General features: G+C 42.9%; 1 protein-coding gene across 9 annotated transcripts in view; it reads right to left on the reverse strand.

Moving 5' to 3' along the window:
• The window catches only part of MRAP2 (melanocortin 2 receptor accessory protein 2), a 41,579-nt gene that overhangs the window by 14,141 nt on the left and 14,630 nt on the right, over positions 1–12,808 (reverse strand). For 2 of the 9 annotated variants that reach the window (XM_050314454.1, XM_050314455.1), the window contains exons 2-4: positions 4,181–4,276; positions 3,350–3,512; positions 2,696–2,961 (exon numbers count right to left, since the gene is read on the reverse strand). The exons of 1 other annotated variant lie outside the window; for it this stretch is intronic. In XM_050314454.1, coding sequence (XP_050170411.1) covers positions 2,696–2,726 — 31 coding nt within the window. In that variant the 5' untranslated portion in view covers positions 2,727–2,961; positions 3,350–3,512; positions 4,181–4,276. Of the gene's footprint in view, positions 1–1,539; positions 2,442–2,471; positions 2,962–3,349; positions 3,513–4,180; positions 8,225–12,808 lie in introns of those variants that run through there. 6 more of the 9 variants (XM_050314453.1, XM_050314451.1, XM_050314452.1 and 3 more) reach the window with 6 other exon arrangements.

Below are 12,808 nucleotides of genomic sequence, written 5' to 3' on the forward strand. Positions count from 1 at the left end.
CATACAAAGCCCAGCTGGCAGCTGGCTGTCAGTGGTACCCCTCAGGGACTGATACTGTGCTGAAATGGAGTGCCCACGTACCAAGTTCAAAAATTGTGTGGGGGACAGTCAAGAGGCTGGGGGGCAGACTGCTGCTTAGAGAGACCAGGGCAAGCTGGAGAAAGGGAGCAACAGGAACCTCATGAGGATCATCAGTGCAAAGTCCTGCATCCAGGAGGGAATAATCCCCCACTGCAGTACAGGCTGGAGGTTGACTGATGGGGAGCAGCTCTGCAGAGAAGGACTGGCAACGAACAACTAGCTGAACGCGAGCCAGCCACATGCCTTGTGGCAAAGAACACCAAGTGTGTTCTGGGCTGAATTAACAGGAGTGTACCAGCAGGTCAGGAGAAGTGTTTACTTTTCTCTATTCACCACTGGGAGGACCAAATACCAACCATATACCAGCTGGTATCCCTAATTATAGAAAGACATAGATACACTGGGGCAAGTCCAATGAAAGGCCACCAGGATGGTTAGGGAACTGAAGCACAGGATGCATGAGAGCTTAAGGGTTTGTTCATCCTGGAGAAGAGATGGCTCCAAGGAGACTTTACTGCTGTCCACAGTTAGAGTAGGAGGGTGCAGAGATGATGGTGCCAGGCTCTTCTCAGAAGTGCAGAGTAAGAGGACAAGAGGCAATGGACAAAAAATTGAGAAACAGGAAATTCAAATTAGATATGGGTCAAAATGTACCTATCTAGTTGAACATGCTTTGTGTAGGAGGTTAGACCAAATGACACCAAATGTCCCTTCCAACCTAAATTTCTCTATGCTGATAAATGGGCTCAATATGTCACTAAAGAAGGAAAATAAAATGAGTGATTTCCCCTACAGATTAACAAAAACCACAATCCAACCCTAAGCATCATTAAATTATCTTGGTAGATATTTCTGTCGTTACCACCACTATGTACTAGAGACTTGCACTTTGCAGAGTAATTTTTTCAGAATATTAGACTGTTTTATGCACACAAAAAAAAACCCCACATCTCTGCACAAAACGTCTGCTGCAGCAGCTGGAGTCAAGACATCCAACTTAGAACATATTACAAAATACTATTTGTAAAAGCAAATTGAACTTTGGGTAATTTTGCATTCAATTAAAACCCAGCACGATTGACTAAGGGTTCAAGTTCTAGGAGAACCATACATAAAGAACAAAAATGAGGCACAAAATGAGAAACAGATTCACCCAGGGAACATGAACAGCATTTCAAATTTAAAAAAAAAAAAAGATCTTTCTGCAACTATTTTACCATGAGCAAATGCTGGCAGCAATGCCTCAAAACAATTTAAAATAAATATTATGCCTGAAAAAGTAAAACTTCACACCTAGTTACAATGTTCAGAACCTTAAACACATACCAAAACTTGACTTACAAGTGATAAACCCTTTAAAACAATAAATGGATCTATTTTTCCACCCAAGCCAGTTTAGTTTTCACAATGAGCAACCAGACAGCGGGAAAGGTCTAGGGGGTCAGGGAGAGAAGTTACCAACTCTATTCCTGGGTCAGGACAAGAAGATTCACCACCTTATGCTCATTCCCTCCTAGCCACCCAGAAAGCCTCCAGCAAGAATAAATACCTCAAAACACAGAGAAGAAAGAAAAAAGATGGCTATAATGGACAATCCAGTTCATGGGATTCCTGTCATAGTTTGTTCCCATCTCAGATCTGTCAGTTGTTTCTAACAGCAGTTTGTATTTCATTTTGTGACTGCACTCCAAGAGACTACATGATGCTACACAGGGTTCCCACCATTTTTCTTCCCCTTCTCCTTGATATTTTGTTGATGACATGTCTTGACAAATTTTATTAGCACAGTTCTGTTTAAGGGCTGCTTTTTTTTTTTAGAGCCTTCCAGACAAGTCTATCATTCCTATATTCCTCATATGGCATCACTAATATTCAGTCACCTCCCTCTTCTTACTTTTACAAGAAGAGCTGAAATCCATAGGCAAAAAATTTCAGAGTAGGGTATGTGAACAGTCTGAAAAATTTTGTTTCTTCCACCTCAAGTGTAGGCAGATGGGATTAATTGGGCCACAGGCAAATCTCTCTTCCATTCTAGTCTCTAGTGCCCAGTTATGGTTTATGGGGAGTACAGCCACCTCCAGAACAAAAAGAATCTGTCCTGCTTTAGTATTAAGTTTGGACTGGATGCTCTGGAGTTTCACCACTGGCTGCCAGTGTTTCAAGACTTACTTTCACTGTAGATAAGCCACTGTCAGAGGGAGAGCTGCTAACTGAAACCTGGGTCACCAGCTCCCAAGCTAATCTATACCTTGAGGGGCATACAAAATATGCCTCTAAATCATCCAGTACAGCTAAGCATAAGCATTTCCTAAACTGGTTTACAGCTCACTTGTAAGCTTTTTCTGTCCAAATACCTCCAAAACCTCAGCCTGAAGGATGTGAATACCAACCTTTCATTCTACTTGAAAAGCCAGTCTAGTGTGGTGGTACAAGGAGCACCACAGTGAAAGTAATGAATACTTAGACCTTGCATATTCTGGGGAAGAGCAAAGCAGGGTGAGCTGGCATGCTAGCCATTTGTCAGGTGCACTTGCCAGGCTGCAGCAGGTCACAGAGGAACTTCAAGCAATGCTTGCAGTGAAGGAATTCCTCCAGGAGATGCACTCAAACACACCTTCTCTCAGGCATGGAGAACAGTGATCCATCCCACAGTCTGAAGCGTGACAGAGGGCTTCTCCAATTGACTTTGCTGAGGGTTTTTCTGGGGGTCACAGGAGTTGGTTTAAGGTAAACATGAAAGTCCCTCTGTTGATTTTGATGTGTATGGATGCAGACAGTCTTTCCTCACTCCAGCTCACTTCTTTCAGGAGCAAGTAAGTGAGCAACACAAAGCTTCACTTTGATTACTCAAGAAACTCCAAAGCAGGGCTGTGTTCAGTGCTGCAAACCAGGAGATTCAGGCAGATCAGTATCCTGGAAACTAAAAAGGGCAAGTGCTCATGGCCTGTTTCTGGAGCATTGGATTGCTCTCTGCAGATAAAGGATGTCAACAGGTACCTAGACACTCCCCATGGAGACTCAACTGCAACTCCTGGAGTTAAATTATACCTTCATGGAAACTCGTTTGTAACCTGTGGGAAAGTTTGTAAGGCTACAAGCTTGCCTGAGAGATGCCAGTGGTCCTGAGCTAGGTTTGACTGTTGGGCTACATTTGCACAACATCCACAATTTTGAACTGTAGCAGCAGGGCATCAAACATTGTGCAGTGTGACTATTTGCTTCAATCTGGACATCATCCATGCACTGCATGAGGGTCTCAGCCACTTACCTTTCAAAATGAGTCACTGTAAAAGCAAAACTGAACACACACCACATCTGCAACACAACTTCATGGCTTGCACCATCACTGGGGCCACAAAGGTATATTTGGTTTTGCATATATCTGAAATTGGTCTTGTATGTAACCAGCAACAACTACCTCCGAAGCTGACCTGCGTGTACAAAATAAAACCATGTGGACTGGTGAGGTACTGTTCATTTTTGGAGCAAGAGAAATTTCCAGTATGGTAGACACAAGCAACTTTTCAGTCAAAAATTTTCAATCAAAAACTACATTTATTTTCTACATACTTCTATTCTGCTTACTGCCATGGAATCTAAGCACTTCATAGTTTTCATAGAAGTTGCCCCCTTGCAAATTCTGAAGATCCCAAGAGCTAGACATGGGGAAAAAAAGTAGCAGCATTTCAAACTGTGAGAAGCCCCAGCCTGAGAAAGCTTAGCACTACACCCTGATGCATCAACTTCATCATCTGGGCAGTACAATTAACCCAGAAGTTATTGGCTATGAGAAGTTAACAACTCAGGCTGTTCCCATATCCCCAAAGTCCCCAGACCAACAACAATATTCTGCAGGGATGAAAGGGAGCCAGCCACCCCCACATTCCTTTTTACTCCATCCCAAAGGCTAAGAGATGAAATCAGAGAAAATGAAACAAAAAAAAAAACAAGCACAAACTTATTTACTCTGCTGCACTGCATCAGCTGAAAAGTAATACAGATCCCACCTTTCTACAACTCTGCCACATGCCTACTGCTTTGAACAAAGCTGCGCTACTCCCAATCACAGACAAGGAGGTAGTCTGTAGCAAATTCTTACCGTAACGGTCCTTGCTTCTTGCTAATTCCCAAGATCCTAGATGGGCATGATATGAGATCAAACTTGTGGTATTTTCAGGGGAATACCCAATCCTACCTGCAGTAAAAGAGAGAAAAGCAAGCTATAAAAAAGAAGTGAAATTTATTAAAAAAAAAAAAAAAAAAAAAACAACGAAAGAAGAAAGAATAAAAAGAAAGATATCTGGAAACTGACAGTGCAATTAAAATTCAATATACATGCCAACTCTGAGTGTGTGATACCTAGGTCTTTTCTTGGAGAGAAAAGGAAGTGCGATGGTGACAGTGGTAATGTTTATGAACAGTGTTCACAAACAGCATTATCTGCATGAGCTATTGCACTGAAATAACAAGAATAACGTTGGATTCATCACAAAAGGAATTTATAACAATTGAAAGAAAAAAACTGTTTTAGTCACTGCTTAACCTGGGAACTAAGGATGAGAAAGGTAACAGAATTACAGGCATCTGCGCTTCAGACCACCATATCACACATCATATAACATATTTTATTATCCTTATATACAAACACTAATGGCCATTTAGCAGCTCAACTGGGTAGGGGCCACATGGAAGTTAAGGCAGAAACTAATATGAAATAATATCATACTATGAGGTCACAGGCAACTGTATGGACCTAAAAACAAATAAAGCAAATACTGTGTAATCATCTCACTCACAAGCCTTTCTGAGAAGACAAGGAATTATATACCTAACATAGCATCACAGAAGCTCTGTATTCCTTTTGCTCTTAAAAATTTCAGTCCTGCACTAACAGTAAAGGGACATGGAACACTTAGTGTAGAGTTACTGGGACCTGCTCCCAAAACACACTGAAGCTTAACTCCAGCACCAAAAGCTTTAAAAATTACAGCTGGAATACAGTCTTAAGAGATTGTATTATCTAAAAGTAAAAAAGATTAGCCATAATTCCATTTATTTCCTGCATCTAGGGCAGGATTATACAATCAGTACTGAGCCCATTTTCCTTTCCTCACTAGAAGTCAACCTTCTTGTAGATATGCACAGATATGTAGCTACTGTAGATATGCAGGTATGGCAGTTGCAAATCCAAGTTCCCTCAAGATCAACCAAAGAACAAGAGGCACTCAGGAGTATTTCAAATAACCACAACTAAACTGACCATTTTTAACAGGGGCAAGGCTGAGAGAAGGGACTACTCCTGTGTGATTGTTCCTGGGAAATTCAGCACTGATAAACAGCTAGAATTCCCTGGGCTCCCTTCCTGCCGCTTACCTGGCCCTGCAGATGTCCTGTGCCCTGCAGCAGCTACTGCTGCACAGGCCTCTCCTACCAACCCCTCAGGGAGCCCCATCACAATGTGCAGGGCCCAGGTTTAAATGCAGAGCAGATGTTCATAGGGTTGCACAGCCCAGAAAATGGAAGAGTGTGTTCAGGCACCATTTAAGAGCTCTGTTTTAGATTTGCATCAGTGAAAAAGCCACCACAGCACTGAGACTGACAAGGAGAGTGGAAGCAGAGTACAATTTCCTCTCTCCCATTACAACATTAAACCCTAATCTTCAGATAACATTCGTCTGGTCTGAAGTACAGGCCACAGCATGCCTCACATAGCACCTCTTTACTTCTCGATGGTTCCGTCTGCAGAAATAGTTCTGTTCCCAGGTACAAAAGACCATTTGTCAGAGCTACTCCCACACTTGGGTACCTCACAGCTGGGGTCTGACAGTGACGTGGTGGAAAAATCTTCAGCTGATGCTCTCACCCACACAGGGTCTGTAAACCGTAATCTCTCTGATGCAAAATAACGCTTAAGCTTTTAAATTTGAAAAATACGTAATTCAATTTGAATTACGTATTACATTTCCTCAAGAACTAATAAAATAAAATCATGCTGTTTTTCTTGAAAGCTTCCACACCTGTATGAAAAGCATTTTCTGAACTTTTGTAGTTAGCCTACAACACGATGCAGAAATTTTGCCTTAATTGGTTCCCTGACAATTTCAAGCACTCACTGAAATGGAGTTGTTCATTAAAAATCAAATTGGCTTGGGATTTTTCTGAACAACAACTGAGGTTTTTTTCCCTGTCTTTGGATCTAATTCCTCCCTCCAGTGCTGCTTAAGAAGACAACAATTTATTGTAGTGTCTCAAATGCAGATTTCCTCCCAGGTAAATCAGACAGCAGTGCACATCTCACAGGCACACATCTGCATGTTCCCATTCTTCATCCTTACCACGTTTCTGCATTACACCAGGCTATAAAGAAGTAACTAGATGCCAGGGAAACATCACTATAACAGTACAACCGTGTCCCACTGCAGTGAGTATGCAGAATAAAGCCTTCGTCTATTTGTAATAAAATTTTACCAGCAATAGCTGCTATTATAGGTTCAAAGACTGAAAATTTAATTTAAACTGTTGAAAAGTTGCAGGAGTATCATCTCTGCTTGACTCAAAACCTCTTCCACCATAACATGTACATAGATGATCAGCAAAAGAACATGCAGTAAATGACTTTGTCCAGATCTTCATATTCTGGATTTTATTTCCTTAAAAAAAAAAAATTTCTTGCAATAGCTTGTTTTATTTTATACATATTTGGTTGTGATTGATACACAGAATATCTCATTATTTTCGTGAAGAATGGAGCCACACTGTCCTCAGTCAATGGAGATCTGCAGTTCCCTTGGCATCTTTCCAGGTATTTACTCCTGTTGTCAAAATTATCTTGACTCTCTGATTAGGAACCTGAATAGAAAACCACAAATGGACAAGAAAAACAAGCCGAATGTGAGACCATTGCCTGATTGTCTCCAAGCAGAAACCAAAACATCTATTTATTTCCACAGCACTTACATAAATCTGCATCCCTGGGAGTACAGCCTCTGGAAGGCTAAAATGAGAGGAACAGACCGAAACAGGAGCAGCTCCAAGACAGAGCAGTGGGCTGGGAAGCACACCTGGAAAGAGAACCACCTCCATGCTCTCTTCAGTGAAGCCCAACCAGCCTTGCCGAGGCAGTTTGACACAGCACTGCCCCTGCTGCCCCGTCCCTCTACCAGCCACTCCTGTCACAGCAAAAGTGCCGAACTAGTGTTGTGTCTGTGCTTTCAGTCACTGTCCGATTTTAAGTGCCAAACAAGGCTGATATGATAGGATGAACAAGGTAAATGTCAGGGATCAGAGACTGCCCAGAGAGTTTTGCCGGCTCCTCACTGAGGTGATCCTCTCCAGGAAAAAGAATGGTAGACAGCTCAGGAAAGGGACCTGTACTACGCTGAACAATCACTGTCAACTGAGAGGGCTCACCAGAGTAAGAGACCACTGAGACGACAACTGTTAAAAAAACGATGGTTAAGTGATAAGGAAGAAAAGTGGAAGCCGAGGGGGGGAAAGGAGTGTGAGAATCAACAGAAGACTAGGGAAGAGCAGATGGGGAAAGGGAAGAAGGCAAGACTGAGAACAGAAGTAATGAAAGGCTATATGGTAGGTAGGAGAGTTGACATCCCTTCAGCCTGAAAATACAAATGGAAAGAGATGCCATCTGAAAACAAACAAACAAATAAACCCCAAACAAACAGCACCACAACAAACATATAATAAACTTACCTTGTTGGGGTTTTTTTCTCCTCCTCCCCAAACATTTTACGTTCAATTTTTAAGTTCATTCAAATGCTCAGCAGTCAGAGCAAAACACAACATACAATTTCAGAACACTGAAAATAATTGCCATGTATTCCAAGCAAGCTCGTGCTTTGTAGCTGTTTTGCTTTTGAATACAGAAGGAATCGCTCCGTTACAAATTCAGAAAGGAAACACAAGCGTCTCTACAGCCGGCATTTTCCATGTCACCCAAACGAACAGTGCCGCCTCATCTTTTTTTTTTTTTTTTTCTTTTTTTTTTTTTAGTTATTATTCATTAAAGTAAAATAAAAAATAGCGGAGCACTCCAGACCTTAAGACTCGCGGGAGCCGACTGCTCTCTGTTCCAAAAACGCTTCAGACACCTGTTAACCGCAGGCTGAACTAGAGGCGCTCGGAGCTTCCCCACGCCGCCGAGCCGGGAGCACCCACCGCCCTGAGCCCTGCCGCGGGGCGGGAAGGGGCAGAAAGGGACAGGGCAGGGAAGGCGGGGCCGTCCCCTTCCCGCTGCGCTCGCTCAGCCCCTGCCCCGCAGAGCCGTCCCCACCCCGCTCTTACCGCACCGGGCACGGCCGCCCTGCCGGCTCCCGAAACGCCGCTTCGTCCCGTGCTCCAGGCGCAGCCTCCCGGGAGCGCCCTGGCCCCGCCGGCCGGAGACCAGCGGGCGCTGCGGGGGAGCCGGCCGGGATGCTGCGGGGGAGCCGGCCGGGATGCAGCGGGGGAGCCGGCCGGGATGCTGCGGGGGAGCCGGCCGGGATGCAGCGGGGGAGCCGGCCGGGATGCTGCGGGGGAGCCGGCCGGGATGCTGCGGGCTCGCGCCCCGCCACGGCCAATGAATCACCGGCAGCCGCGGTGATTCCCGGCCCGCGCGCGCAGCATGGATCGGGCGCGTGACGCTCCCGGCCCAATGGGCGGCGCGGGCGGGAGCGACCCCGCGTGGGGCCGCAGGTGCGGGCAGGGCGCGGTGCCGGCAGGAGACGCGGGAGCGGCCGCGGGCAGCCGGCTCCGGGCAGAGCGCCGGTCGGGAGCAACCCCTGCGTGCCGCTTGCCTGGCAGGAACTCACACATGCCAAAGGGGGAACATCAGTTTTGGAAGGAGAGGGATGGCTTGTCCCCACTGGAGGTGCAGGGACCAGTGTGCTTGCACAGGGGGAGCCATTAGCAGTGGGACCCGGTTGGGGATAGTGGAGGTTGTGAGAAGTGTTGTCTCGGCTGCCAGGATGTGAAGGGCAGTGCCCTTCATCTACTGGGATTCAGTCCAGGCCTCTTGAATCATTTCACAGAATCACAGAATGTTTAAGGCTAGAAGGGACCAGGTGGGTCCCCCAGTCCAGCCTCCCTGCTCAAGCAGGGTTATCCCAGACCACATGGCATAGAAATGCAACCAGACAGTTCTTGAACATCTCCAGTGAAGGAAGACTACAACCTCTCTGGGCAACCCATCCTGACATCTGATTACCCTTGCTGCAAAAATCTCAGTTTTTCTCATAGTTAATTCAACTGTCATTTACTTCAATTGGTGTTTATTGCTTCTTGTCCTGTCACTGGACACCTCTAAGAACAATCCTATCCACCTTTACTCCCACCATCAGTTCTTTATACACATTGATGAGAGCACCCTGAGCCTTCCCTAAGCTAAGCAATCAAAGCTCCTTAGTCTTTTCTCATACATCACTTGCCCAGTCCCTTCACCTTCTTCCTTCTTCTAATCATCCTCATGGCAATCAAGTGTTGTAATGAATGACATGACTTCATTTTTCTATCCATGGCCAGGAAACAAGTCTCACACACCTGTCCAATGAAGAAACTGGCCTGCTGCCATCCCCCACTCTAATGTTACAGCAGATCTTTGATGGTGCTCTGGCACTTACTCGTTATCCCTGTTTTCATCTATTTCTTTATAGGCAGGACTTTGATCTTGGACAGTACTGTCCCTCTCCAGCAATGGTCATAAAAGCTACCAATGCTGTCATCTTCATCTCAAAAATGTAGAACTGACACTTATACATGTTCATGACTATGAACAGGAATGTGAATAAGCAGAATGGCAAGTTGGGAACATCCCATCTCCTGCTATTTCCACTGCGATTGAAGTCAGAGTGACTCAGGCTTTTGTGTATTTTTTTGTGTCTTAAAAAAAATCGGCATTCAAATTCCCTCTAAAAGAAAGAAGCCTCATGAAGCCAATACCTCACTTCTACCACAACTCCTGTGCTTTGTCCTTTAAGATTTTAGAGCTTTTATACCAAATGCAGAGAAGAATCCAAACAAAAAACACAGATTAATGAACCAGAACTGTAGCGTTTTCTCAAGATTCCTAACTTTGTTTCTAACATTTCTTATTAGTGAAAATGCAGAATTAATGACTATTCATTAACAGCAACGTGACTCATATTGCCATGGAAGAAACAGCGTTTTTGTCTGATGAGATGTGGAACTGCCATGCACAACTCCAAGTGTAGATAAGGGTGCTGCACAATCTTTTTTAAATTCCTCCTGTCATTTCGTTTTCTGACTCTTCATGCACATCATTAGTGCCTCTTCCACCTAATAGAGACAGCAGTGGGAATTTTTAAAAGGCAAAGGAATTCAGCTGAGGGAAGAGGAGAGGCAGTGCAGGCATTCACATTGCGGCTGACCAGAATGAGGATGGAGCTTCATCTGCAGCAGCTGCCCTCTTATGGCTCAGCAGCTGCAGCATCAGCCCTGGTTTTAGTGACACACAGATAGAAACAGCATCTGCAATTAAAGCACAAATTTTGCAGAAATTCATTCTGTCAGTTCGTTCTCACTTGCCAAATCTTTATATTCATGTGTAGTTAGTAGCTGCCCAGGATTCAGCAGCCATCCAGAAAGCAATAACAAAGAAAAAAAGCAACCCTTCTCACTGTTGTTTATTTAGAACTGACAAATAAAAACAGTGGTCTTGAAAAGGAACATTTTTACAGAGTGAAGAGCTTTGCAATTCTTCCAGATTTGTAGTGATTTAAACAGAAGGCAGTAGAGGTATTTTCCTGTGCCACTTATGACACAGAGTTACAAGTATGTTACAAGAATAAAGTTGTTTGGTTGCATTTGTATGTTAATAAAAATTATATAAAGAAATAAAAACTTCAGCATTTATATAATTTTTTCATACTACAGTCTGAAAATCTTCTCAGGGTTGTAGATCTGCAACAAGCTGCCCAAGTTGTCTTCCCAGTGCTGATGACAGACAATTGTACTTACAAATTAAGTTGTTCAAAATTAAGTTCAAAAGTTGCCAAAAATTGATTTTGACTTTTCCTCAAACTCTGCTGAATTCCTCTGTCATATTTTAGGAGAAATATAGGGCTAAGCATATTTTATGTACCTTTCACCATGAAAGTAAATTAGAAGGTAAGACTAAAATATCCATGAATGTAGACTGAAGTTTTAACAGAAGCCCCCTGTGCAAATCTACAGATAATGAATAAAAAGTGTGTTACTCTCACACTGTGCTCATGTCTTGTAGCTATATCACTCTTTCACAAGTGATAATTTTTAAGATAGAATTAATAGCTTTAATAGAATTAATGTTGCAGAAAAACTATGGGGATATGCCATGTTGTACAAGTGTGAAAGCTTCTGAGAGACCCTTCTTGCCCACAGTGGCAGTAGAGAATTAACCTTCTCCTATCAGAGCTCTATTCCACTGCTCTTATGCTCAATTACTGAAAATGCTGTCTCCTTTCCTGCTGGAGTTTGAAGCTCTTAGTACCATTTCTGTGAGTTATTTCCTGGTATATCCTTATGGTAACTGTCTAATTATAATTAGCATTCTTTGAATAAGGTTCCTAGTCCTGAACACTGCATCTCTTTTTTCCTTTTAGTAACCCATTTTAATTTTTCAATGAAGGTAGATCAGAACGTGGGCATTATTCCAGCACCAGCCAAAGAAAAAGTAATTATCACTTCTCTACTCATTCTGCATATTCTCCTTTTAAGTAAAGCATAGAGTTGACATATCTCCTTCATAACAGCATTTATGTCCTTTACTGATAATTTCGTCTTTAAAACGTCTTCAGAATCATAATTTCTAGCATATATATGCATATTATGTGTGACCTGCACTCACTCCATGTTCCTCTCTACAGGCTCCATGTTCTAAAGCACCTTTTAATAATAAAATAAAAAAATAGCCAAGTAAGTTCATGCTCAGGCTGACTTGACACTGATAGGTGTTTAGATCTGACCCAGCACCCCACCTGATAAAAGCTTATTTGCATTTTATTGTGATTAATTTTCTTATCTGAACATGGAGCAGATATTACATGTAACTTGCAGTTATTTTTATGAGTCAAACTTGTAATCGTAATGTTAAAACTTATTTATAGTTGTTAGATATACCCAATTCCCTCAAAACTGGGGTATATAAAAATATACCCTCAAAAATACTAGGTGATCATTAGGCTTTGAATAACCTCATCCCTTTATTTACTGTTGCGGGTTAAAACAAACAGCTCCCTCTGACAGCCAGCAAATATCAGTAATGAAATTTTTGGACAATTGTAGCCCAACACTTGCAGTTACCTCTCAGTCAAGTACAACTTCTGAAAAGAAAGAATAAGTACTTGCCCCCAGTACTTGCAGTTTATACTTTAATAGATTAATCCTTTGCCAATCTTTATGCTCTTTTGCTCAGCCATGGTAACTTATCTAGGTTGTGCCTGCACAGATCCTCTCATCTAGTCCTTTTGTTCATACATTAGCACAGCATCCCTTTCACTTGGTATTTTGACCATAGGATAAATTATTTTCAGCTATCACATTACACCCTAATTTATGGAACATCTTTTCTTGTTCCTGGAACAGCTGCTTTTTCTCTGAGTTGGAGAGGGGTAAAAAAGTCCTCAAAGACTTCCAGTTCAATCTTGTAAGCCAAGCAAGGAAAGAGGAACAGGCAGGCTTAATTCCAATAGAATTCAGGTTGGATATGAAGCAGCTTTATTCCCATGAAACTACT

This window comes from Myiozetetes cayanensis, unplaced genomic scaffold (assembly GCF_022539395.1).
Source record: "Myiozetetes cayanensis isolate MyiCay16 unplaced genomic scaffold, myiCay2020 scf2-11, whole genome shotgun sequence".
Lineage (NCBI taxonomy): Eukaryota > Metazoa > Chordata > Aves > Passeriformes > Tyrannidae > Myiozetetes > Myiozetetes cayanensis.